The following is a 26,539-nucleotide window of genomic DNA, read 5'->3' on the forward strand; positions in this document are numbered from 1 at the left end:
TTATAAATTATGTGAAGGAGAAGTAGATCATACACTACTGGCCATTAAAATTGCTACACCAAGAAGAAATGCAGATGATAAACGGGTATTCATTGGACAAATATATTATACTAGAACTGACATGCGATTACATCTTCACCCAATTTTGGTGCATAGATCCTGAGAAATCAGTACCCAGAACAACCACCTCTGGCCGTAATAATGGCCTTGATACGCCTGGGCATTGAGTCAAACAGCTTGGATGGTGTGTACAGGTACAGCTGCCCATGCAGCTTAGCGAATATGTTCTCATGCCAAATTTTTTGGGAAGATATTGAAAGGTGCTGAGGAAGGCAGAACGAGGCAGCTAGTACCCAACGTTTCAGTCAAAGTCTTTAAATTTAAACAGGAGCATAATCGTATTTTTTGTACTCTGATAGGAGCATTTTTCCGTTAGTACACAACATAAAAGCAAATGACGAAGCGGCAGAACGAGATACACTACTAACCATTAAAACTGCTACACCACGAAGATTACGTGCTACAGATGCGAAATTTAATCGTCAGGAAGAAGATGCTGTGATATGCAAATCATTAGCTTTTCAGAGCATTCACACAAGGTTGGCGCCGGTGGCGACACCTACAACGTGCTGACATGAGGAAAGTTTCCAACCGATTTCTCATACACAAACAGCAGCTGATCGGCGTTGCCTGGTGAAACGTTGTTGTGATGCCTCGTGTAAGGAGGAGAAATGCGTACCATTACGTTTCCGACTTTGATAAAGGTCGGATTGTAGCCTATCGCGATTGCGGTTTATCGTATCGCGACATTGCTGCTCGCGTTGGTCGAGATCCTTAATGACTGTTAGGAGAATACGGAATGGGTGGGTTCAGGAGGGTAATACGGAACGCAGTGCTGGATCCCAACGGTATCACTAGCAGTCGAGATGGCTGTAACGGATCGTGCAGCCACATCTCGATCCCTGAGTGAACAGATGGGGAAGTTTGCAAGACAACAAACATCTGCACGAACAGTTCGACGACGTTTGCAGCAGCATTGACTATCAGCTCGGAGACCATGGCTGCGGTTACCCTTGACGCTGCATCACAGACAGGAGTGCCTGCGATGGTGTAATCAACGACGAACCTGGCTGCACGAATGGCAAAACGTCATTTTTTCGGATGAATCCAGGTTCTGTTTACAGCATCATGATGGTCGCATCCGTGTTTGGCGACATCGCAATGAACGCACACTGGAAGCGTGTATTCGTCATCGCCATACTGGCGTATCACCCTGCGTGATGGCATGGGGTGCCGTTGGTTACACGTCTCGGCCTCCTCTTGTTCGCATTGACGGCACTTCGAACAGTGGAAGTTACATTTCAGATGTGTTAGGACCCGTGGCACTACCCTTCATTCGATCCCTGCGAAACCCTAAAGTTCAGCAGGATAACGCACGACCGCATGTTGCAGGTCCTGTACGGGCCTTTCTGTATACAGAAAATGTTCGACTGCTGCCCTGGCCAGCAGATTCTCCAGATCTCTAACCAATTGAATACATATGGTCAATGGTGGCCGAGCAACTGGCTCGTCACAATACGCCAGTCACTAGTCTTGATGAACTGTGGTACCGGGTTGAAGCTGCATGGGCAGCTGTACCTGTACACGCCATCCAAGCTCTGTTTGCCGGCCGGTGTGGCCAAGCGGTTAAAGGCGCTACAGTCTGGAACCGCGTGGCCGCTACGGTCGCAGGTTCAAATCCTGCCTCGGGCATGGATGTGTGTGATGTCCTTAGGTTAGTTAGGTTTAAGTAGTTCTAAGTTCTAGGGGACTGATGACCTTAGAAGTTACGTCCCATAGTGCTCAAAGCCATTTGAACCAAGCTCTGTTTGACTCAATGCCCAGGCTTATCAAGGCCGTTATTACGGCCAGAGGTGGTTGTTCTGAGACTGATTTCTCAGGATCTATGTACCCAAATTGCATGAAAAATGTAATCACATGTCGGTTCTAGTATAATATATTTATCCAATGAATATCCGTTTATCATCTGCATTTCTTCTTGGTGTAGCAATTTTAATGGGCAGTAGTGTATTTTCAGAAGGAAAGCGTTAAATTTAGGAGATTTCCAAGGCAGAAGCGGTAAGAGAACAGGAACGAGGGGGTGTGGAAGAAGAAGAAGAAAGAAAAGCTGTGGTGAAAAAATGGAGGAAAAGAGCAAATAAGTAGGAATTTAAATTATCACGTGGATCTCGTTGGCGAAAACTACGTCCCATGACAGCTGCAGAACCTCGCGAAGCATCCGCAGAGTGCGGGCAGTTGAGAGGCGCCTTACCGAAGTGGAAAGCCCAGAGCTCCGGCGACGAGCCGCGCAGGTCGCGGTAGCCGCCGTAGACGAGCATGTGGTCGCGCTGCACCAGCGCCGTGTGGCCGCGCCGTCCCCGGGGCGCCGCCTGGCCCTTCGCCGTGCGGACCTTCCGCCAAGTGTTCGTCTGCAACACGGTAACACGTCTCACATCACCTGCCTGTGCAATACCAGACACTAGGGACATTCTGCGCCACGAGTCAACCTGGTCGATCCTCGACAACGTCGCTCTACACTGAGGTAACATAAGTCATGGGATAGCAATACCGCGACACAAGGCATGAAAGGACAGTGCATTAGCGGAGCTGTCATTTGTACTCAAGTAATTCAAGTGAAAACGTTTATGACGTGAATTAGCAGACTTTGAACGCGGAATGGTAGTTGGAGCTAATAGGACATTCCATTTCGGAAATCGTTAGTGAATTCAACATTCCCCGATCCACAGCTCAAGAGTGTGCCGAGAATACCAAATTTCAGGCGTTACCCCTCACAAGGGACAACGCAGTGGCCAACGGCCTTCGCGAAACGACCGAGAGCAGCGGTGTTTACATAGAGTTGTCAGTGCTGATAGACAAGCACAGAAATCTGTGTGGGACGTACGACGAACGTATTTTTTTTTTGTGCGTTTCACTCCTCCTCCTGAGGAGGAGGGGGGGGGGGGGAAGGCGGGCTGTTTTAAGGCTTACCTCATGCCCTTCTTCAGCCAGAGGTTTACATCTTTATTTTATTTATTTTACATAACCTTAATTTTGAATACATGCTATACATAATATTTTTTTTAGGTTCATTAACATACAGGGTGTTACAAAAAGGTACGGCCAAACTTTCAGGAAACATTCCTCACACACAAATAAAGGAAAGATGTTATGTGGACATGTGTCCAGAAACGCTTAGTTTCCATGTTGGAGCTCATTTTGGTTTCGTCAGTATGTACTGTACTTCCTCGATTCACCGCCAGTTGGCCCAATTGAAGGAAGGTAATGTTGACTTGGGTGCTTGTGTTGACATGCGACTCATTGCTCTACAGTACTAGCATCAAGCACATCAGTACGTAGCATCAACAGGTTAGTGTTCATCACGTACGTGGTTTTGCAGCCAGTGCAATGTTTACAAATGCGGAGTTGGCAGATGCTTTGTGTGTGAGGAATGTTTCCTGAAAGTTTGGCCGTACCTTTTTGTAACACCCTGTATAAATAAGTGTTTGGTAACATTATAAATTAAAATAATAGAAATATAAATATAAATAAATAAGATGTTTACCATTAAGTAATGGTTTACATTGTTTAGGGTGCTTATAATAGGGATTAGAGTGGTAGCGATTTTTATCATAGTTTTAGTACTATGAGAGTGGTACGTGTTTTTTTTTCCTTTTTGTTCTGCTTGCTTGTGCAGGAGTGTTATGTGTTGTGGTGTCGTGTTTGCTGTGGTGTTCGTATTTTTGTGTCTTTACTTACTTCTAGGTTACAGGTTCTCCTTTCCTGTTACTACAGTACTCGGAGTTGGGTACTACAATATTTACCTTAGTCTATGACTGTTCTTGTTCTCTTTTGTTGTGTTTTATGTGTGTTGATGTTGTGTTTTTCTGTATGACACTTGTGTGTTTTGTGTGGTATGGAGCCGTTGCGGTGTTTTGGATGTGGATTTTGGTGCGATATACTTCATGTCATTGGCTTTTGCTACGGTCTTTCGTCTATGTGTGGTGGGGTTGTTTCAAGATGAGTCAGTTGTGTCATTGTTGGTGCTAGGTCGGGAAATATTCTGGAGGTGTTTTGAGCTACTGTACGCGCTGGGTATATGTATTTGAATTTTGGATGTCGTGTCGTTGGTGGTTTGTTTGTCAGTATGTCTTTCATGTCTGGTCTTTTGTGGAGGATATGGGATCCATATCTTGCTCTGAGTTTGACGAGTCTTCTCTGGAGCGGTGTCATGTCTGTGATCTCGTATAATTCGTTGTTTGGGGTGCGAGGTGGTGGTTTTGCGATGCTGCGCAATAGTCGTTGCGCTGTTGCGTATAGTTTTTTCGCTACGGTCTTGGGTAAACCACCTAGTGGCGCTGAGGCGTATTCGTAAATAGGTCTGATGTATGTTTTGTACGTGTGTTTGGCTGTCCTAGTGAAACATCCATACAGTCGGCCTTGGACTTGTCTGATGAGGTTTTGTCTTGTTTTGTTTAGTAAGTGCTGAAGATGAGTCTTATAGTTTAGGTGTTTGTGAAGGAATACCCCGAGGTTTCTTGCGGAGTCTGCGAGTTGTAGGGGTTGGTTTCAGAGTGTGAGGGTGATGTCGGTACGTTTTTGTTGTCGTTTTCGAGTCAGGTTTCGGTGCTGGAATAGCACTGTTTGTGTTTTTGTGGGGTTTGGTCTTATCCTCCATTTTGTCATCCAGTCTTCGAGTTTGGTCAAGTATCTTGTGGCTTTTCGTTGTATGATGTCTGTCCGGAGGCCTGTGCACCAGTAGGCGGTATTGTCCGCATATAGCGCCAATTTTTCGTTGGCGTCTCTTGGGGTCGGTACTTCATGCGTGTACAGCGCGTACAGTAGCGGAGATAGTATAGCTCCTTGTTTGACGCCTGCCTCTGGGGTGAATGTTTCTGATACTGCGTCATTTACATGGACTCTGGAAATCCTTCCGGTGATCTGGATGAACGAACGTATCCGTTAGCACAGTGCGGCGAAATCTGGCGTTATTGGGCTATGGCAACAGACGACCGACGCGAGTGCCTCTGATAACGAGGGAAACTCCCCATTATACCCCCTTCAGTTTTAGTGGTAAGATGAAAACAGGCAGAAGGTATACTGAACTGTAAAAAAAATGCAAAATAGAAACAGCGAACAGTCTAAGAACAAGAAGTGCAATAAAGGGCAGCCCAAAACAGCAACGGCGTCATGGGTAAGTGGTCATGGTGTTGGACTACCAACCGGGCGAGCCGTGTTCAAAACTCTCTCGTGCCATCTACGAGGGTCAGTCAAATGAAAACTTTAAGTATTTTTTAAAATATTATTTATTGTGCAGAAGTGGTCCAAAGCTATATAACACTTTTCAACATAATCTCCCCCATGCTCAATGCAAGTCCTCCAGCGCTTACAAAGTGCATAAATTGCTTTAGAAAAAAATTCTTTTGGTAGTCCGCGCAACCAGTCGTGCACCGCGTGGCGTACCTCTTCATCAGAACGGAACTTCTTTCCTCCCATTGCGTCTTTGAATGGTCCAGACATATGGAAATCACTTGGGGCAAGGTCTGGTGGGTATGCTGGATGAGGAAGACACTCAAAATGCAGGTCTGTGATTGTTGTAACTGTTGTACGGGCAGTGTGGGCCCTTGCATTGTCATGTTGCAAAAGGACACCTGCTGACAGCAACCTGCATAAACATGCTACAATGTAATTCAGTGTCAGTCGGCAGTTTTCCTTCACTATGGCTTCAACTGCTGCAATGTTCTGTAGAGTCACAACTCGTTGTGCCTGACCTGGACGAGGAGCATCTTCCACTGAAGTCACACAATTTGCGAACTTCCTACTCCATTCGTAGACTTGCTGCTATGACAAACATGAGTCACCGTACTGAACCTTCATTCGTCGATGGATTTCAATACGTTTCACATCTTCACTACGCAAAAACCGAATAACAGAACGCTGTTCTTCAAATGGTTCAAATGGCTCTGAGCACTATGGGACTCAACTGCTGTGGTCATAAGTCCCCTAGAACTTAGAACTACTTAAACCTAACTAACCTAAGGACATCACACACATCCATGCCCGAGGCAGGAGTCGAACCTGCGACCGTAGCGGTCGCGCGGTTCCAGACTGTAGCGCCTTTAACCACGCGGCCACTCTGGCCGGCGCTGTTCTTCCCTGGTGCAAGTTGCAAGTGGGGCGGCCATCTTCATACTGATACTGCGATGGTATATGTGCATTGCACTATGCAGGCATCTACAGGCCATTCTGCACGCTGTTTATAGCACTCTTACCAATTTACAGGATAATGGGGCGAAATTTCGATTTGTTATTGCAAATTTGTTTTCATTTGACTCACCCTCTATATATATTCTGTCCGTTCGGTACTGAAATGTTTGTTCTCTTTCTTTAATCTTGGCAGTTGTCATACTATTCTTTGGATATAGAATATGAGTCATGTGGTAAGAATACCGTCGCTTCTAAATGTGATGAATAGTGTGAGCAGGCGAGATAACACATAGGCGTCTCACAGGAATGAAAACAGCCAATAAACGGGTGTGAACTATGTTACAACAAAGGAATTCAAGAGTCCAAACTTCCAACACGAAACGCAACTTCAAAAACGTTAAAAACATATGTTTTGACAGAGCACAAAGAAACTGTCTTATGTGAAACTGATGCGTTCGTTTGTTGCAGCTCATCATTTTCTTGGGGGTTCCCAAATGACGATGGAATTTTCATGGATGAAAATGCGTCGCGTCATCGTGCCACAGTTGTTCGCGGTTGGCTTGAAGAACCTTCTGGATAATTTGAGCGAATGATTCGGCCACCCAGATCGCCCAACATGAACCCCATCAAACATTTACGGGACATAATCTAGAGGTCAGTTAGCGCGCAAAATCCTGCACCGGCAACACTTTCGCAGTTACGGACGGCTATGGCTCAATATTTCTTCCAACGAGTTCTTGAGTCCACGCCACGCCACGCTGCTCTGCACCAGGCAGAAGGAGGTCCGACACGATATTATGAGGTATTCCATGACTTTTGTCACCTCAGCGCATTCTACCACATTCACAACATTCAAGGGAATGGTCCAGTCCGACATATCGACACGTGAAATTTTTCACACAGGGTGATTGAACCGAAAGAAATTCACTGTGAAACGTTTAGCTGCTAAGGCGCGCAGCAAGCATTAAAAAAAAGCCAGAAATTGCCAGATTCGCCAGGAGAGTTGTACATCCCTACCACAGTTGTAACAGACAGCACATGCCCAACACTGACGGGACACATCTGTGACTGACGCAACATCGGTAAGCAGATAAAACAGCACAACGCGATTGTAATTTGTAAAGCGATTTCATTTTCCTTTGATAGCTTCGTTGACTAAGTCGTTCACAGTTACTATTAGCTCAATTAGCAACTCATTTAATATCTATAATAATTAGCAGCTGCTTCTGCGTTATCGCTAAGAGTTGACAAAGGATATAAAACTGAATTAACAGGCTTTGTATTTTCTTCGTATGTGCTTGCCAATAGCATCTGTCTTGCTGCAGGTTCCAGAGTTTCACAGTACTGTGGAATCCAGTTAATGTTTTCAATTTTTTGGCCTGGTCAGAACACGAAGAACATGGTACGCAGTCGGAATCACCTACTTCTGCTGAAGACCTCATTATGTGTTGTTTGCTAACTAATTTCTTGGACACTCATTCAAATGATGTCGATATTTCTTTAGAAAATGTGGAAACATTGCAGAACAGGAAATGACTCTGGCAATTCTGTGAACTGTGGCTCAGATGATGATTGTAGTTCTAATTAAATACAGTACCTTCCTAGTGCAAAGAAAAGAAGTTCAGTAATAGCCTCCGGTGACAAAGAAAAGGCTGTAAATTTTTTGATTAAACGAACGAGGAAGAAAACAAAGCGGGTTTCGTTTCGTAACATCCGAACGTGAATTGTATAAATGGAAGAAAGACTTACATGAAGTACGAAATTCGCATCAAAATGAAACTCGTAAAAGTGTGAGAGAAAAATTATTCCAAAGATTTAGAACTTCTCGTGAGAGTCAGTGCTCCGTTACCTAGGGAGATCTCCGAGACTGGACCATCTGAATTGCGTATGACTGACTTCCAGGCTTCTTCGGCTTGTTTAAACAGTCACGAAATTATACGGAAAAGGGAGTGGTAAAATTACGAAATTTACTTCAATAAAACGTGTAGATGTGCTGTCATTAAAAGGTAATACTACAGAGAAATTTGTTGCTGAGGTGAAGATAAAGCTTCTTGTTACCCCTTAAAATGCTGTGTATAAAGCCAATCAATCAAGTTTCGAGCAAGAACCGCACTTTATCATTTCGAGCGAAAAAAAGACTGGCACTTGTGCAGTCGATGAATACTATGACACATTCGTGTACAACAATGCCAGTGATAATGTCTGTGGATTATTGTTTCGGCAGCTTTACATTTGTCTTCAGGAATTTCAAGGAACTTTACGACCAAAAATTTAAAAATTGACTGTCGAATTGTAAAAACCTAGTATTCGACGCAGCAAAATCAGAAAAAGATGGGAGAGAATAATGTCCAATTTTACAACAAAAAGGTCTTACCAATTGCAGAGCCGGCCGCTGTGACCAAGCGGTTCTAGGGACTTCAGTCGAGAAATGTACTGCTGCTACGGTCGCAGGTTCGAATCCTGCCCCGGGCTTGAATGTGTGTGTTGTCCTTAGGTTAGTTCGGTTTAAGTAGTTCTAAGTCTAGGGGACTGATGACCTCAGATGTTAAGTCCCGTCGGCCGAGGAGGCCGAGCGGTTCTAGGCGCTACAGTCTGGAACCGCGCGACCGCTACGGTCGCAGGTTCGAATCCTGCCTCGGGCATGGGTGTGTGTGATGTGCTTAGGTTAGTTAGGTTTAAGTAGTTCTAAGTTCTAGGAGAGTGATGACCACAGCAGTTAAGTCCCATAGTGCTCAGAGCCATTTGAACCACTTGTTAAGTCCCATAGTGCTTAGAGCCATTTGGTTTGAACAAATTGCAGAAAAATTTACTGTTTTTGTTGGGCTGTTGGCCTGGTCAGAACATCCGTGTTTAGGAAGACGACCAAAATTCTGTTAATATAATTAGGATTCCACCCGTAACTAATTCTGTGGTTCAGCCTCTCAATAATCCAGTACTACACTTCACATTTTTGTGATTGCTGTGTGGTCCGAACAAGACACAGCCAGGGCAAAAGCACCACAGGTGCAAAGATGTAAGCTGGTGCCAGTGCTATAGAGACACCAGCGCCACGGGCGGCGCTGAGGATGAAGATATCGACTTCGCCTCGGCCAACTGCCGGCCGAGTACAATCCGCCAATGGCCGGACGACAACAGAGAGAAGCCTACTCGGAAGATAGTAGAGCAGCTCTCGCCCAGTTGGTTATAGATCATCGTCCAGGACTGACTTAGACATGGAATATCGTTTAGTGAACTTCTAGAAATGTACAGACAGTTGTTGTAAATTGCATTTGCTATGTACTGTGAAGTTTACCTACGATTATTTGCACTTAGCCGTTGAGGGTCTTTTTTGTGTTATACTACAAGCAGTGTTACAGACTTCAGTATTCAACTAGCCACAAAGATAAGTAAATATTTTAACTCATTTGTGTGACTTTGTTATTAATTTGTTGGAGTGTTGGTAGAACCTTCGTTCGCCTATCCTGTTACTTTCACGACCTCACCTACCATAACAACAGTAGCGTCTCGAGCTCCGCAATAGTATCGACGAGGCCTTTACAAAACTGGACAGGAGGGTTTACAAAAGTGATGACTACAGCGAATAACCAAGGAAACGTTTCATTGCTAGTAAAACATACTGTATTGAAAAATTATCATAAGAACTGTGCTACAGGAATTGTTTTAAAATATTTCATAGCACAAAATTAAAGTCGCCTGTAACATCATACACTACCCCGATTTTCTCTCCTCTGCCAGTCACTTGTGTAATAATTACATCTGCAACAGTTTATGGACTGCAGGTTATTCAAAAAAGTAATGACCTGAGAAGTTTTTGATTCGGTTTAAGTGCTTAAAATTTGCGTGGTTACACTTTGGACTTTGCGCTATATTCTCTGCGTCTGCTTATACGCCAAATCGCGCGCTAGGCATGAAGGGCTACTCAAATTGCTGTTAAAAGCGGTTCTTCGTGCGACAAAATTGAGTAACTGTAACATAAAAAAATACTTGCAGTGCACTTTAGCAACTAAAATTTTGACATCGCATTTCTTTCGGTGTATTCTTCCTGTGTGAAAACTTTTAGGGTATGTTTCGGTATGTCGGACTGGACCATTCACTTGTCAGTGTGCTTGACAGAACGACACTAACGCCCCTACCAGCGACAGAACCAGCCGTGAGATTTATGTTTGTTTTTAATTTTAAAAAATGATTCAAATGGCTCTAAGCACTATGGGACTTAACTTCTCAGGTCATCAGTCCCCTAGAACTTAGAACTACTTAAACCTAACTAACCTAAGGACATCAGACACACCCATGCCCGAGGCAGGATTCGAACCTGCGACCATAGCGGTCGCGCGGTTCCAGACTAGCGCCTAGAACCGCTCGCATAATAAAACAAATTTTCAGTGTTATTTAATTACTTTTGATGTGCCGAAGACATAATTTTTATTTGATACGAACCGTCGACATACGGACAGATACACAAAATTTCCCCGAGTTTCGCAGTCAGTTTGCACGTAATCGAGACTTATTGAGTTTCATAACAGAAAAAAGGTCGTTCACACAAATATGTTGATCGCAATATTGTAGCACTTTTGTAACCTCACTATGGAGACTACCTGAGGAAAGCGATGTAGACGTACTGGACAGTTTTGATGTAAAAATATTTGTCATTAAAACTGGAATTACCTTGCAGGTCAGTCGGTTATATCCGCTTGTGCACAGGGGATAGTTCAACTGAAATGGCAAACGGTCTCTAAAACAGATTGAAAACAGATGCAAGACTACAATGCCCTCAAAATCTTTATAAAACTATACTTGTAATTCACCGAGAGAGGTGGCGCAGTGGTTAGACACTGGACTCGCATTCGGGAGGACGACGGTTCAATCCCGCGTCCGGCCATCCTGATTTAGGTTTTCCGTGATTTCCCTAAATCACTCCAAGCAAATGCTGGGATGGTTCCTCTAAAACGGCACGGCCGACTTCCTTCCCCATCCTTCCCTAATCCGATGAGACCGATGACCACGCTGTCTGGTCTCCTTCCCCAAACAACCAACCAACCAACTTGTAATTCTTTCAAGGCCACAACGATTTCTTCAAACCCTGTGTTTTCTTTAACGCCAGTAAGGTTAGGGAACTGAACTGTTTTTGTCAGAACGTGTCCTTTGCCCAACACGATTTTCCTTTTAAATGCACCCCCGTAAAATCAGAGAAAAGTTACCTTCCAACGTGCTATTTTGGGCAGTGTGCAGGCAAGCCCACTAACAATGCGAAGTCTTTTATCCATTCCGGATGTTCTAAATTTCGTTCCTGCACTCCTTTTTACTTCATGAACTCAAAAATAGCTAGTTTTAGATCGAAAAATCGTTTCAGGCATGTTCCTGGACGTAACCAATGTACTTTGCAGTAATACATGAAGTCTCCCTACTCTTCGTTCCACTACAAACTGTGCAGAATATTTTGCTGTTAGTACCACCAATTTCTGCACGTGCTCCATACCAGCAAATGTAGCACAAAGTACTTCTTGATGTGCAGAACATGAATCCCGACTGTCGATCGGTGTAATTTTTGGCTCTTTCATTGTCATCTAAATCCTCAAATTCTTTCTGCATGGTACTGTAATGTCTTTTCATACCAAATACAGTATGCAGTACCCGTCCCTTATGCGAACTGAGAAATTTCACCCCTCTCCTATGTCATTCCCATTCATTTTAAAGGATTGTAACGATAGGTTACTAGACTGCCTCTTTTTGTGCAAACAGCCACTGGACCTGTGAATGTCCCTCGCACCACGAACTAACAGCGATAATACGACGATTCTACATCTACATCTACATCCATACTCCGCAAACCACCTGACGGTGTATGGCGGAGGGTATCTTGAGTACCTCTATCGTTTATCCCTTCTATTCCAGTCTCGTATTGTTCGTGGAAAGAAGGGTTGTCTGTATGCTTCTGTGTGGGCTCTAATCCCTCTGATTTTATCCTCATGGTCTCTTCGCGAGATATACGTAGGAGGGAGCAATATACTGCTTGACTCTTCGGTGAAGGTATGTTCTCGAAACTTTAAGAAAAGCCGGTATCGAGCTACTGAGCGTCTCTCCTGCAGAGTCTTTCACTGGATTCTGCCGAACTCAAGAGTTTTGCCAACCCAAACATGCCGCACTGCAAAGCTAAACGGAACGTCGCGCTGTTCCGAGTACTTCCGACAAGGACCGAGTAAAGCCGAGTGACAGGACGGGGCTTGGTCAGCACACGCTGCACGCGTAAAGTTCGGCACGCCGTGGTCGGCCCTGGCTTATTTAGTAAGTTAACCATGAACACTAAAAGGGGGAAACTGTTAACATTGCTACCAAACCATCGTAAATTATACTACTCCAAATTTTATTCAAAGGAAGTCTTAATTTGTAGGATATGCACTAGATACTTACAGTTATTATATCTCCAGTAAGTACAAAATATTTTGTTCTATGCCCTATACGAGGGGCATTTGAAAAGTCCGTGCAAAAATAAAAACTGCTTACGTGTTTAGGGTAAACCTTTTAATTTTTCGACATAGTCTCCTTTTAGACTTATAAACTTCGTTCAACGCTGTTCTAATTTATTGATGCCTTCTCAATAATAGGAATTGTCCAAGCCTGCGAAATAGCTATTAGTTGCTGCAATCACCTCCTCGTTTGAATAAAATCTTTGTCCCGCCAGCCGTTTCTTCAAATTGGGGAACAAATAGTAGTCCGAGGGAGCCAAGTCTGGAGAACAGGGGGGATGTGAAACGAGTTGGAATCCTATTTCCATTAATTTTGCGACCAAAACTGCTGAGGTGTGTGCTGGCGCATTGTCGTGATGGAAAATGACTTTCTTGCGGTCCAGTCGCCGATGTTTTTCTTGCAGCTCGGTTTTCAAACAGTCCAGTAACGATGAATAATATTCACCGGTAATAGCTTTACCCTATTCCAGATAGTCGATGAGGATTATCCCTTGCGAATCTCAAAAGACAGTCTCCATAACCTTTCAGGCGGAAGGAATGGTCTTCGCCTTTTTTGGTGCAGATTCTCCCTTGGTAACCCATTGTTTAGATTGTTGTTTGGTCTCAGGAATATAGTAATGTATCCATGTTTCATCCACAGTGACGAAACGACGCTTAAAGTCCTTCAGATTCTTCCTGGACAGCTGCAAACCATCCTTGCAACGCTTCACACGATTTCGTTTTTGGTCAAGCGTGAGCAATCGCGGATCCCATCTTGCGGATAGCTTTCTCATGTCCAAATGTTTATGCAAAATATTATGTACCCATTCATTCGAGATGCCCACAGCACTAGCAATCTCACGCACCTTAACTCTTCTGTCATCCACCACCATATCATGGATTTTATCAATGATTTCTGGAGTCGTAAGCTCCACAGGGCGTCCAGAACGTTCAGCATCACTTGTGCCTATATGGCCACTCCGAAAATTTTGAAACCACTTATAAACTGTTCTAATCGAAGGTGCAGAGTCAAAGTATTGTTTATCAATCTTCTCTTTAGTCTCTGTCCGCCCCTGTAGGTGAGTGGTCAGCATGTCGGATTGCCGTCCTAAGGGCCCGGGTTCGATTGCCGGCTGGGTCGGGGATTTTCTCCGCTCAGGGACTGGGTGTTGTGCCGTCTTCATCATAATTTCATCCCCATCCGGCGCGCAGGTCGCCCAATGTGGCGTCGGACGTAATAAGACCTGCACCAAGGCGGCCGGACCTGCCCCGCAAGAGGCCTCCCCGCCAATGACGCCAAACGCTCATTTCCATTTCTTTAGTCTCGTGAGGCGTTTTGCCTTTCATAAAGTAATGTTCTTTTTCGTCCATTTTTTGGCAATCACTCGACTTCCTTGATTCACAAGAATTCCAAACACAAAGAAATAGACCAATCGCTGAAACTTGGTGTTCGTTCTTTCCAAAGATGTTACTAATTAAACATGACCTCGATACGCGCCGGTGGTGCCATCTCTCGTACTTTGCACGGACTTTTCAAACGCCCGCCGCAATAACAATTTTACTGCTCAGAACGTTATTGGAAAAGAAGTCATAATTTATATTATGTACTAGAACAAGTTATTACAGTATAATTATTATGACTCAGAGAGTACCGTATTCTACTCGAAAAAGGAGTATATTCTTCATTTGCTTAGACAGAATGAGATAGTTGCAGGTTTTGTTGCTGCTACTCAGGAGACATTCCCCAAGCAAGTCACCCAACATATTAGTGTCAAAATCAAACTCAGCTCCATCCATATTGTGCTAACTTCAGTAGCAAAAGGCGAGCTTAGCACTGAGAGGCCTTGTGATATAAAGTACTACTCTTCTAACCTTGATTCTTGATATTTCACCTAAGATGCCACACTAAGATAAATTTTAAGCAATAAAGCAAATATGCCTACTATTGGAAAACAGAGACACCATTTCTAAACATTCAGTGTCAGCAAACTGCTGGGGACAGGCAATAAATAGTACAGGCATTGTTAACAACAATGTTTGCCACAAAGGTAATCAAGAGCATGTGTCACTCATGTGCCCAGAATGGCGGGATCCGCGGAGATGTACCAACTATAATCGTAATTTTATGAGGAATTAGTAATCTAGGGTTAAATAATGTAAGTATTGTGTTCCAAAAAAGTTTCCTACATGTCACATTCACTGATTTGGTTGGAAGTGTAACGATCAAAAATTCACTTTTTTGTGTAGATATAAGACGTCTTTCTGCAGAAGTTGAGGTCTTCCGCTTTCGATAGGTAGGGATCCTAAACGTAGCCTTCAAAATGGCGTCTGTAACGGAGGCTCGTTCCAAGCAAAGAGCTCTCATTAACTTACTTTTGGCAGAAAATCAGAGGATCGCTTGTGTTCGTAGGCGCTTGGAGAATGATTACAGAGACCAGACAGTGAACTGAAGCATGTAGAATTGTTGAGTGCGACTGAGACGTGGGACTTAAGGTAAGCAGGAAAGGTGTGGACGGGGCTTAATCAGTTACCGTTGGTTCCACAGAAAACGCATACACTTTATTTAAAAAAAACTCTCAACAATCATTTTTAAAAGATTTTATTACACTGGCGGCTGTAAGCCTTATTAGCAGAATTGCAAGTTATTGTCGGCTGAAGGCCACAAGCAATGTTACACTGGCTGAAGGCCTGATTAAGAAGGTTCAAAATTATTCGTCGGCTGAAGGCCAGAAGCAATTTCAAAAATACACAACGGCTGAATGCCTGAATTACCAATAAGGTGGACGATTACATTTTAAAAATACTAAAACCCTTTCTAATAACCTTAATAACTTGTAACAAGCTATAGCGACGGCTGAAGGCCTCACTAAAACAGGATTGAAAATTATTTGTCGGCTGAAGGCCACAAGAAATGTTACAAACAATTAACGGTTGAAGGCCGGAATTACAAGTGGGGAAGGCAACATGTTAAAATATTAGGGTAAATTTTAAACAATCATGGCATCTTGTCCAAATAAGACAGAGTGATCCACAGACAGTGCTCCTTGGATCGACCTGAGGAAGGTGACTACAGCTGTGTAAGCGGTGAGACAGGCAGCCAAGAGTTGTAGTCACGTAACAGGGTGGCAACTCTCACTAGGGGTAACTTAGCGCCGACCGACCGACTAACCAATCCACGACAGTGCCTGCACGCGGCCAGCGGTCCCAGCCTGCCCTCACGCTGCGGACCTCCTCGCTGCTCCGTCAGAGCCGAACTGATGTCCGCTCGCCACTCCTCGCCAAATCCAGTACGCAGACAGCTTTAAAATAACTGCTCATTCCAAAGCACAAGATACAAACGGATCCGGGAAAACAATTCCACCAACAACTCACCATACTGAAACCAGTCACTGTGAAACACATGGAGGTAAGAATAGAGGGAGAAGCCGTGACGTCACAGCTGTGAAGCTATGTGAAGCCGAGGGTAGCCATCTCAATCCGACCAAAACATTGCTGCTGTAAGCTTGTGTGCATAGGCTTGTCGCTTGCTTTTGGAAGGATTTTGCGCTGTTATGGTGACTTGTGTGGTGTTCGGATGTACGAATCGTTCTGATTGTGATGCGAAATCGAAGGGAATAACATTTCATGTGTAAGTTGTCTCGTTAAGTGTGATTTTACAACTTCATTGTGAATGAACGTGTGCTACATCGGTACTTGTACTACAGCGCGTTTTTCTCCTGTATGATTTTAGATTTCCTAAAAATGAAAGTCGGAAAGCTCTGTGGGAGAATTCCGTGAGGAGGAAGAATTGGCGTGCGTCTAAATGGAGCACTATATGTTCTCAGCATTTCCGAGAAGAGAACATAGACCGAACTTCCCTTTCAACAGTAAGGCTCCGAGAAAATGCTGTACCATCAGTTTTCCCTACACACCCAAAACATTTGCAAAAGGTATGTTAATTCAAAGAATTAAATTCTTGGTTTTCAAGTTCACGTTTCAGTATAATACGTACGTATCGTCGATAATCGAAGTGTTGAGTAACTCACTTTGTCTTCATCATGTACCAAATTAAAAGCTAACACTACATTAACTGGCGTAAAGTATAGGCCTAAACAGGACACTGTGTAGATTTGCCATTCTACACTCCTGGAAATTGAAATAAGAACACCGTGAATTCATTGTCTCAGGAAGGGGAAACTTTATTGACACATTCCTGGGGTCAGATACATCACATGATCACACTGACAGAACCACAGGCACATAGACACAGGCAACAGAGCATGCACAATGTCGGCACTAGTACAGTGTATATCCACCTTTCGCAGCAATGCAGGCTGCTATTCTCCCATGGAGACGATCGTAGAGATGCTGGATGTAGTCCTGTGGAACGGTTTGCCATGCCATTTCCACCTGGCGCCTCAGTTGGACCAGCGTTCGTGCTGGACGTGCAGACCGCGTGAGACGACGCTTCATCCAGTCCCAAACATGCTCAATGGGGGACAGATCCGGAGATCTTGCTGGCCAGGGTAGTTGACTTACACCTTCTAGAGCACGTTGGGTGGCACGGGATACATGCGGACGTGCATTGTCCTGTTGGAACAGCAAGTTCCCTTGCCGGTCTAGGAATAGTAGAACGATGGGTTCGATGACGGTTTGGATGTACCGTGCACTATTCAGTGTCCCCTCGACGATCACCAGTGGTGTACGGCCAGTGTAGGAGATCGCTCCCCACACCATGATTGCCGGGTGTTGGCCCTGTGTGCCTCGGTCGTATGCAGTCCTGATTGTGGCGCTCACCTGCACGGCGCCAAACACGCATACGACCATCATTGGCACCAAGGCAGAAGCGACTCTCATCGCTGAAGACGACACGTCTCCATTCGTCCCTCCATTCACGCCTGTCGCGACACCACTGGAGGCGGGCTGCACGTTGTTGGGGCGTGAGCGGAAGACGGCCTAACGGTGTGCGGGACCGTAGCCCAGCTTCATGGAGACGGTTGCGAATGGTCCTCGCCGATACCCCAGGAGCAACAGTGTCCCTAATTTGCTGGGAAGTGGCGGTGCGGTCCCCTACGGCACTGCGTAGGATCCTACGGTCTTGGCGTGCAACCGTGCGTCGCTGCGGTCCGGTCCCAGGTCGACGGGCACGTGCACCTTCCGCCGACCACTGGCGACAACATCGATGTACTGTGGAGACCTCACGCCCCACGTGTTGAGCAATTCGGCGGTACGTCCACCCGGCCTCCCGCATGCCCACTATACGCCCTCGCTCAAAGTCCGTCAACTGCACATACGGTTCACGTCCACGCTGTCGCGGCATGCTACCAGTGTTAAAGACTGCGATGGAGCTCGGTATGCCACGGCAAACTGGCTGACACTGACGGCGGCGGTGCACAAATGCTGCGCAGCTAGCGCCATTCGACGGCCAACACCGCGGTTCCTGGTGTGTCCGCTGTGCCGTGCGTGTGATCATTGCTTGTACAGCCCTCTCGCAGTGTCCGGAGCATGTATGGTGGGTCTGACACACCGGTGTCAATGTGTTCTTTTTTCCATTTCCAGGAGTGTATGTACCGTATTTCGGTAAATATTGGTGGTAATGAACAGTGTTTCCCAGTAGTGTAACGTAACTGAAATAAATGTCCCAGTAGGTACCACAAACAAGATGTATTTATGGGGCTTTGGAGGGAGGGTATAGCTAACTTAGTTTTCAGTTTCTGTTGTTTAGTTTGTGATACACGTTTATTACTGAATTAACAAAATTGTATCGTTTACATTGAAGGCTAGCTATTCGTAATATTACATTAAAAACTATTTTTATTCAGAAGAAACGCGGAATTTCGCCTTTACGAGATTTTATGTTAAACAAAAACTTTGAAACAACCAATCTGATGACGTTACATGCGTATATGGTGCAATTAGCGACTCTAATACACGCAGCGCTATAGCGCTCTGGCAATGTTTTGGTCAGAGTGTCATGGCAGCGAGCCACGCCCCCATGGCTTCAAAACGTAGTACGGTCGGGATACGTAGCGCCATCTCCCCTTATTCTTACCTCCATGGTAAAACAACACGGACGAATTATAAGTCGGCACAAAATGCACGTCGTCCGCTGCGACTACCGACCGAACGACCAACCAACGGTCGTCCCCACTCAAGTCAGGCACGGGAAAGATCCCCGTATAAATCGTCGACTGCCATCTTATTGCCATGAGGACACTTCGACGGGCGGACACATAAACACATGTGAAAGTTGCACTATTCGAATATCACGGTCCATTCAACTACTCGCCGAATCCGGTCCTTGACGTGGTCGTCCACTCTCGCGACCACATCCTTCCGTCGGACAGTGCATGTCTGTCGCCAGCGGTCGGGCGAGAACTGGCTGTCCAGACCTCACTACTGCCCCGTCTCAACTCAACTCGCTCGACACATGGCGACTCGGAAATACTAGAGGCCACTCCAAAGATGGTACCACAGCGCTCGATAAGCGCTGCTGCTGCCACTAACGGGCGGACAAGGCGAGCAAACGTAGTGGTGCCAGTGAACACACTAAGAAAACGAGACGCCACTATCGCTATTACAAGATGCCAAGCTATGAACGGCATGAACGCGAGCCGCACACGGCTCAGAGGCGTCTCTCATCATTGCAACAAGTTCGCGCAAGCCTCTCCGAGTTCCTACGTGCCGGCCAGTCGCACACATGTGCGACTTCTGCAATGTGCTCGTCGCCGCAAGAATGCAAACAAACTTCACATTCTCCGTGACAATGCAAGAACTCACTCAAGTCTGCGCGCCCGTGTGGGGCTCACAAAACTTCACTGTTCTTCCTCATCAGCCCTACAGCCCAGATCTCGTACCTTGCGACTTCCACTCGTTTGGTCCAATGAAGGCTGCGCCCACAGGAAGAAGTACGTGGATGATTAGTACGTTACTGACGATCCGTAGAGTGGTACCATGCGGGCATACAGGCAGTCGCATTGAACGGAGGTGAGGTTGGAAAACGGGATTGTGTACGAACAGGGTCCTCGTACTAGAGAAGCTACGCCAACGACGACCGAAGAAAGTTTTGTGCTGTTTTAGAAAGCAGTTTGTAAGCGACGCAGGCCTGGCTCCCGTGCGTCCGGCAGACTTGTGACACTACAACGCAGTCCTTGCTATGAATTTTTTCGCTTACGTAACACATGAAACTGTTTGTATACGATGTATTGTCTAGTATAAATATATATTGTAAATACTATGTTTAAATTATGTAATATTTAACACTGGAAAGTCAGGGCATATTTAGTTAACGTTGAAGTCAGAGAGATTGTTTTGTCGTGCCGCTGGGCAGCAGTAGCAGCGACGCCGTGCTCGGAGTAAGACGTACAGTCTAGTGCTGCTATTCCTAGCTGTGTTACATCTAAGGCTAGTGTGTGGATCTAAGTACGACGGGAAAGTAATGGTCGGCATATCTGGAAGCATGGCCGGGCAAGTTGTTATGGATTAATGGGCATAGTGCTGAAGAAACGAGGGCTTAAATGTGAAGCGCACTGTGGGCCCAAGTCGCAGCAGTAAAAGCCCGCTGCCACATTGTGTCGCCGTCGTGGACTTCCGTCGATCCACCGACAACGAGGGAAGTAAGATCTACGTTATTTTCGTAGGATAAAATTTAGAAGGCTTGCTAGTGACTGTGCTTTTCTCTTAAGTTGAACAATTAATAACAAGCACTTTATAATCGAAGCGTTGCAGTTACATTCCACCCGACAATATCACCAAGTAGGTTCCTTCCGGTCCTTACATTATGAACCGAGTGTGTCACGCCATTATCAAGAGAAAATATGTTAATTATCAAATTATTTGCATGGACGGTGAAGAGTAAATTTCAGACGGTTTTGAACGATTGGTTATCGTAGTTAATTGTTGCACTTTATAAGCTTACGCTAACCGTAGTAACTTAATAATAGACTGAAGTAATAAATTTGACTATTAAGATTTATTTCAATGCATATTCAGCTGAAGTTAGTTGAAGGATATTCATGAAACTATAAAGCTTATTCCACCTGACTATCGCCCAATTAATGAATTATTATCATTCAAAACATAGTTAATCAATTATTGGCAATATATTTCATTACCAGTAGATTAAACTGTGCAAAGTATGTAATTTTAAAGACAGAATGACAGTCCATTATACAAAATCTCGATAGATAATTATCCGTGTTGTCAGCATTGCACGAATTACGAACAAAATAATTATCAAAATACTTATTGAAAGTTAACCATTAATGTTTAAGTGTAGTTAGATTGTTATGACATTATTTTATATGACTACTGAGCCTGACACAGCACTTACGTAAAAGTTCCGTTCCACCTGCTGCGCTACAAACAGGTAAACTTTATTTTTGATACCATTATTCACGTACTTAACAGTACTGTCGCTCATCAGTTGTGCTGGCGACCGATTTTTTAACTGCTTAATCATTTCTTTCGGCAAAATTTCCGCTGGCAAAATATATTTCCAAATTAATTCCATTATTTCATTTAACGATCGTTATTGAATGAAATTTACTCATTCAATAACGATCAAGTTATAACGTCTCCTGTTTCCCGCGGAATAATCATTATTTACTTCGGATTCGGATGCCTTATCCCGACACGGGTCAAAATTCATAATTCACGGTCATTGTTAGCTTGCAATTTCGCAATGCCGGGAAGCAGGCGGGGTGTTACAGACTCACCTTGACGTGGTAGACCCAGAGTGGCGTCTCGGTGCCCCCTGAGAAGCCCAGCTCGCCGCCGAAGACGTAGAGCGAGTCGCGGTGCGCCACGGCCGTGTGCTCCTGCAGGCACGGCGGGCACTCCCCGCGCGGGCTCAGCTGCGCCCACCGGCCCTCTGCTGCACACCACACACACACACAGACAAGCAGCGTTACTACCGAACTTATAATGCTGGCCATTAAAACTGAGACATCAGAAAGGATAAAAAAAACCAAATTTTATTAATTGTTCGTATACAGTATTCTAGGAAGGAGACGAGCTTAAATCTGTAGGTGATTTGTTAAGGGGGCCGTATGAGAAAATACATGACTGTATACACAGGGTGGTCCATTGATCGTGACCGGGCCAAATATCTCATGAAATAAGCGTCAAACGAAAAAACTGCAAAGAACGAAACTTATGTAGCTTGAAGGGGAAAACGAGATGGCACTATGGTTCCCCCGCTAGATGGCGCTGCCATAGGTCAAACGGATATCAACTGCGTTTTTTTTTAAATAGGAACGCCCATTTTTTATTACATATTCGTGTAGTACGTAAAGAAATGTTTTAGTTGGACCACTTTTTTCGCTCAGTCATAGATGACGCTGTAATAGTCACAAACATATGGCTCACAATTTTAGACGAACAGTTGGTAACAGGTAGGTTTTTAAAATTAGAATACAGAACGTAGGGGTCCGCACCTCATGGTCGTGCGGTAGCGTTCTCGCTTCCCACGCCCGGGTTCCCGGGTTCGATTCCCGGCGGGGTCAGGGATTTTCTCTGCCTCGTGATGACTGGGTGTTGTGTGATGTCCTTAGGTTAGTTAGGTTTAAGTAGTTCTAAGTTCTAGGGAACTGATGACCATACATGTTAAGTTCCATAGTGCTCAGAGCCATTTGAACAGAACGTAGGTACGTTTGAACATTTTATTTCGGTTGTTCCAATGTGATACATGTACCTTTGTGAACTTATCATTTCTGAGAAAGCATGCTGTTACAGCGTGATTACCTGTAAATAACACATTAATGCAATAAATGTTCAAAATGATGTCCGTCAACCTCAATGCATTTGGCAATACGTGTAATGACATTCCTCTCAAAAGCGAGTAGTTCGCCTTCCGTGATGTTAGCACATGCACTGACAATGCGCTGACGCACGTTGTCAGGCGTTGTCGGTGGATCACGATGGCAAATATCCTTCAATTTTCCCCACAGAAAGAAATTCGGGGACGTCAGATCTGGTGAACGTGCGGGCCATGGTATGGTGCTTCGACGACCAATCCACCTGTCATGAAATATGCTATTCAGTACCGCTTCAACCGCAAGCGAGCTATGTGCCAGACACCCATCATGTTGGAAGTACATCGCCATTCTCTCATGCAGTGAAACATCTTGTAGTAACATCGGTAGAACATTACGTAGTGGCCCGCATCTCGTGGTCGTGCGGTAGCGTTCTCGCTTCCCACGCCCGGGTTCCCGGGTTCGATTCCCGGCGGGGTCAGGGATTTTCTCTGCCTCGTGATGGCTGGGTGTTGTGTGCTGTCCTTAGGTTAGTTAGGTTTAAGTAGTTCTAAGTTCTAGGGGACTTATGACCACAGCAGTTGAGTCCCATAGTGCTCAGAGCCATTTGAACCATTACGTAGTAAATCAGTATACATTGCACCATTTAGACTGCCATCGATTAAAATGGGGGCCAATTATCCTTCCTCCCATAATGCCGCACCATACATTAACCCGCCAAGGTCGCTGATGTTCCACTTGTCGCAGCCATCATGGATTTTCCGTTGCCCAATAGTGCATATTATGCCGCTTTACTTTACCGCTGTTGGTGAATGACGCTTCGTCGCTAAATAGAACGCGTGCAAAAAACCTGTCATTGTCCCGTGATTTCTCTTGTGCCCAGTGGCAGAACTGTACACGACGTTCAAAGTCCTCACCATGCAATTCCTGGTACATAGAAATATGGTATGGGTGCAATCGATGTTGATGTAACATTCTCAACACCGACGTTTTTGAGATTCCTGATTCTCGCGCAATTTGTCTACTGCTGATGTGCGGATTAGCCGCGACAGCAGCTAAAATACCTACTTGGCCATCATCATTTGTTGCAGGTCGTGGTTGATGTTTCACATGTGGCTGAACATTTCCTGTTTCCTTAAATAACGTAACTATCCGGCGAACGGTCCGGACACTTGAATAATGTCGTCCAGGATGCCGAGCAGCATACATAGCACACGCGTGTTGGGCACTTTGATCACAATAGCCATACATCAACACGATATCGACGTTTTCCGCAATTGGTAAACGCTCCATTTTAACACGGGTAGGTTATCACAAAGCATATACCGTCCGCACTGGCGGTATGTTGCGTGATACCACGTACTTATACGTTTGTGACTATTACAGCGCCATCTATCACAAAGCGAAATAAGTGGTCCAACTAAAACATTCATATTTCTTTACGTACTACACGAATATGTAATAAAAATGGGGGTTCCTATTTAAAAAAACGCCGTTGATATCCTTTTGACCTATGGCAGTGCCATCTAGCGGGCCAACCATAGCGGCATCTGGTTTCCCGCTTCAAGCTAGACGAGTTTCGTTCTTTGTAGCTTTTTCGTTTGATGCTTATTTCGTGAGATATTTGGCCCGGTCACTATCAATAGACCACACTGTATATAACATAATGTAGCTTTCCCTGCTTGAGAGAAAACTGAGTCAAATTTTGTACATATTGTCATTTTTTTATTGGCTATAATCTGGATTATTTGTCAATTTTTTGTCAAATAATTTGGTCACGACGTTGCTGGATACTTTTAGAACACATACTATCACATGAGAAACATTTTCTCAAATTTTACTTTACTTTTCGCTTTCAAAACGTGGTAAGTTATTCTTAGTAATTAGACAATCAAATCTGTGGACCTGTTTCTTAATATCAGTGTTAGAACTCTCGCAACGATTTTTTACATTTATATGTGTGATACGTAGGAATTTTTATTTAACAAGAGTTTAAGTAAATTTGACAGTAACGCACTTTCAAAATTTTGTACCACAGGAAGTTACCACAGGAAGTTGTGTTATAGTTTATACAAAGTTTGTAGCAAATTTGGCCTTTTTGTCTGCAATGGTTAAGCAAAAAATGTTCCTTATACACTCAAATTTTAAAGTTGCGGCAAATGCAGAAAAAAGATTTTACTGGCATTCATGACAGAAATAGGCACCTTAATGTTGGCCATAACCACACATATGGTCTTTGTGTTCTCCATGTAGCTTTTTTCTTCTAGTCTGGCAATTCTGACGTGCCCTTCTGGCAATATCCTTCACTGGAATTTCAGAACTAGTAATACGCACATCAGTCTTCTTCAATAGGTTTTCAGTCAAGCGACATGCATCAGATCCTAGTCTCATGAGAGTCCCGATTCTTCCAGTGTTATCAACACTGAACACGAGACAAGCATCATATGAGCAAATTTTAACAACAGCAGAAGAGCAAAATATTGTCTTTGGGCGTCTCTTCTAAATGAGGTTATTAAAGTTTTCGTTCAGGTTTTGCTGTCCATCATGTGTGCGTTTCTTTAACAAATCGTAATTAATCGCACGGGTTCACGGCCTACTATACTACACAGCTGTCATTTCTAATGGCAGAAAATAATTAATTACCGCAAACAAGGACAGGGTCGCGTAGAAGAGTGTCGTGACACTGCGTATGGTTGAAACTGCACTTCTTTTATATCATTTGCAGCATGAACTAAATTCTGAAAATTAGACACAATATTTCTAACATGCTACGGAGCTATTTGGTGGCAAAGAATTTCAACATCTATGACCAGTTTTAGATACGTTCCTCCCTAAGGCTACAAGGTGTAAAATTTAGTACACAGTTCTGTCACATCTGGTAACAATAATGATTTTAACCTGTGTGGACAATGAGTCGAACAGAGTTTGGATGAAAGATACAAGTACGTCGTTGAATGCTACTCCACGCCAGATTTCTTCAATAGTGATGGTTTGCCCTGCCACTCTCTCGACAAATTATGATCAGATGTGATCTCTTAAGATGTCTCTAGCTACCGCAATATAAAATTCACGTTGGAATATGAAAAACAGGGTTAGTTATTTTTCCTCGAGGTGTTTGTTAGGAACCGACGGATCCCAGGGTCACAGCGTGTATAGAAAATCTACATACGCTGACCTCTATCACCACATCTCGCAGCATCACCAACCGCCAGAAAGAAATTCATTGCTAAAGACTCTGATCCATAGAACTCTTTACATCTTCAGACAAGGAGAGCCTCGCCGAAGAATGTCGGCACACCTACGATTACTGTTACGAAGTGATGGATACTCATCTCAGCAAATTGAACAGGAGATGCAGCCAAAATTAAGATCGCCTGGGAAAGAGGTTGAGACTAAGACCGATGAAGAGGAGTCAAAAATTTATCTACTTTACGCTGGCCCAATATGCGCAATGATCGGTAGACTCCTACAGAAACATGGCATCCAGTGTATTACATAAAGACGATTTAGGTTTCCGAAATCCGAGTGTGTATCTCATTCCATGCGAATGCGGCGTTCTTACGTGGGGCATACAATCAGAGCACTTGAGGACGGATGCAAGAAACAAACAACACGCATGACTAAAACAACCAAGCAAATCAGCTGTCGCTGAACACTGCCTCACGAAATGAAGTGAAATACTATGAGACCAGTATCGTGGTGCAAACGCCGAGTTTGTGGGACAGCATAAGTATTCAGGTTACATAACACTTGTAGTCCGGCACTTAATTTATTAAAATCTTGCCGTTTATCACGTGCACCAGAACTAGAAAATGCTGAGAGAATCTGCAATTCACTGATTACCAGTGCGAGATCTGAAAAACAAAAGAGCATCAAAGGGCGCAGTTGTGTCGGGAATCGAAATCGGCTATGAATAGCGGCGTTAGATCAACAATACTTCATATTCTGGTTGGAGTCCAGGCAGCGAGTACATTTAATAGTTGAACCCGCAGGGCATGGAGAGACGGGTGTGCCTGCCGTCGAAATATTCTGCACGAAATGGAAACAACTCGGCAGCACAGCCGGGGGCGTTATTTAAATGAACAGACGTCTTCAGTGGGCGAGAGGTCTGGAGAACGA

At 44.5% G+C, this 26,539-nt stretch overlaps 1 protein-coding gene across 1 annotated transcript in view; it reads right to left on the reverse strand.

Annotated features, from left to right (window-relative positions):
* Window positions 1–26,539, reverse strand: part of LOC126176253 (uncharacterized) — a 125,643-nt gene that overhangs the window by 24,241 nt on the left and 74,863 nt on the right. Inside the window, exons 2-3 of the mRNA XM_049923399.1 lie at window positions 21,383–21,540; window positions 2,312–2,468 (exon numbers count right to left, since the gene is read on the reverse strand). Of these exons, the coding sequence (XP_049779356.1) occupies window positions 2,312–2,468; window positions 21,383–21,540 (315 nt within the window). The remainder of the gene's footprint in view (window positions 1–2,311; window positions 2,469–21,382; window positions 21,541–26,539) is intronic.

This window comes from Schistocerca cancellata, chromosome 3, assembly GCF_023864275.1.
Source record: "Schistocerca cancellata isolate TAMUIC-IGC-003103 chromosome 3, iqSchCanc2.1, whole genome shotgun sequence".
Lineage (NCBI taxonomy): Eukaryota > Metazoa > Arthropoda > Insecta > Orthoptera > Acrididae > Schistocerca > Schistocerca cancellata.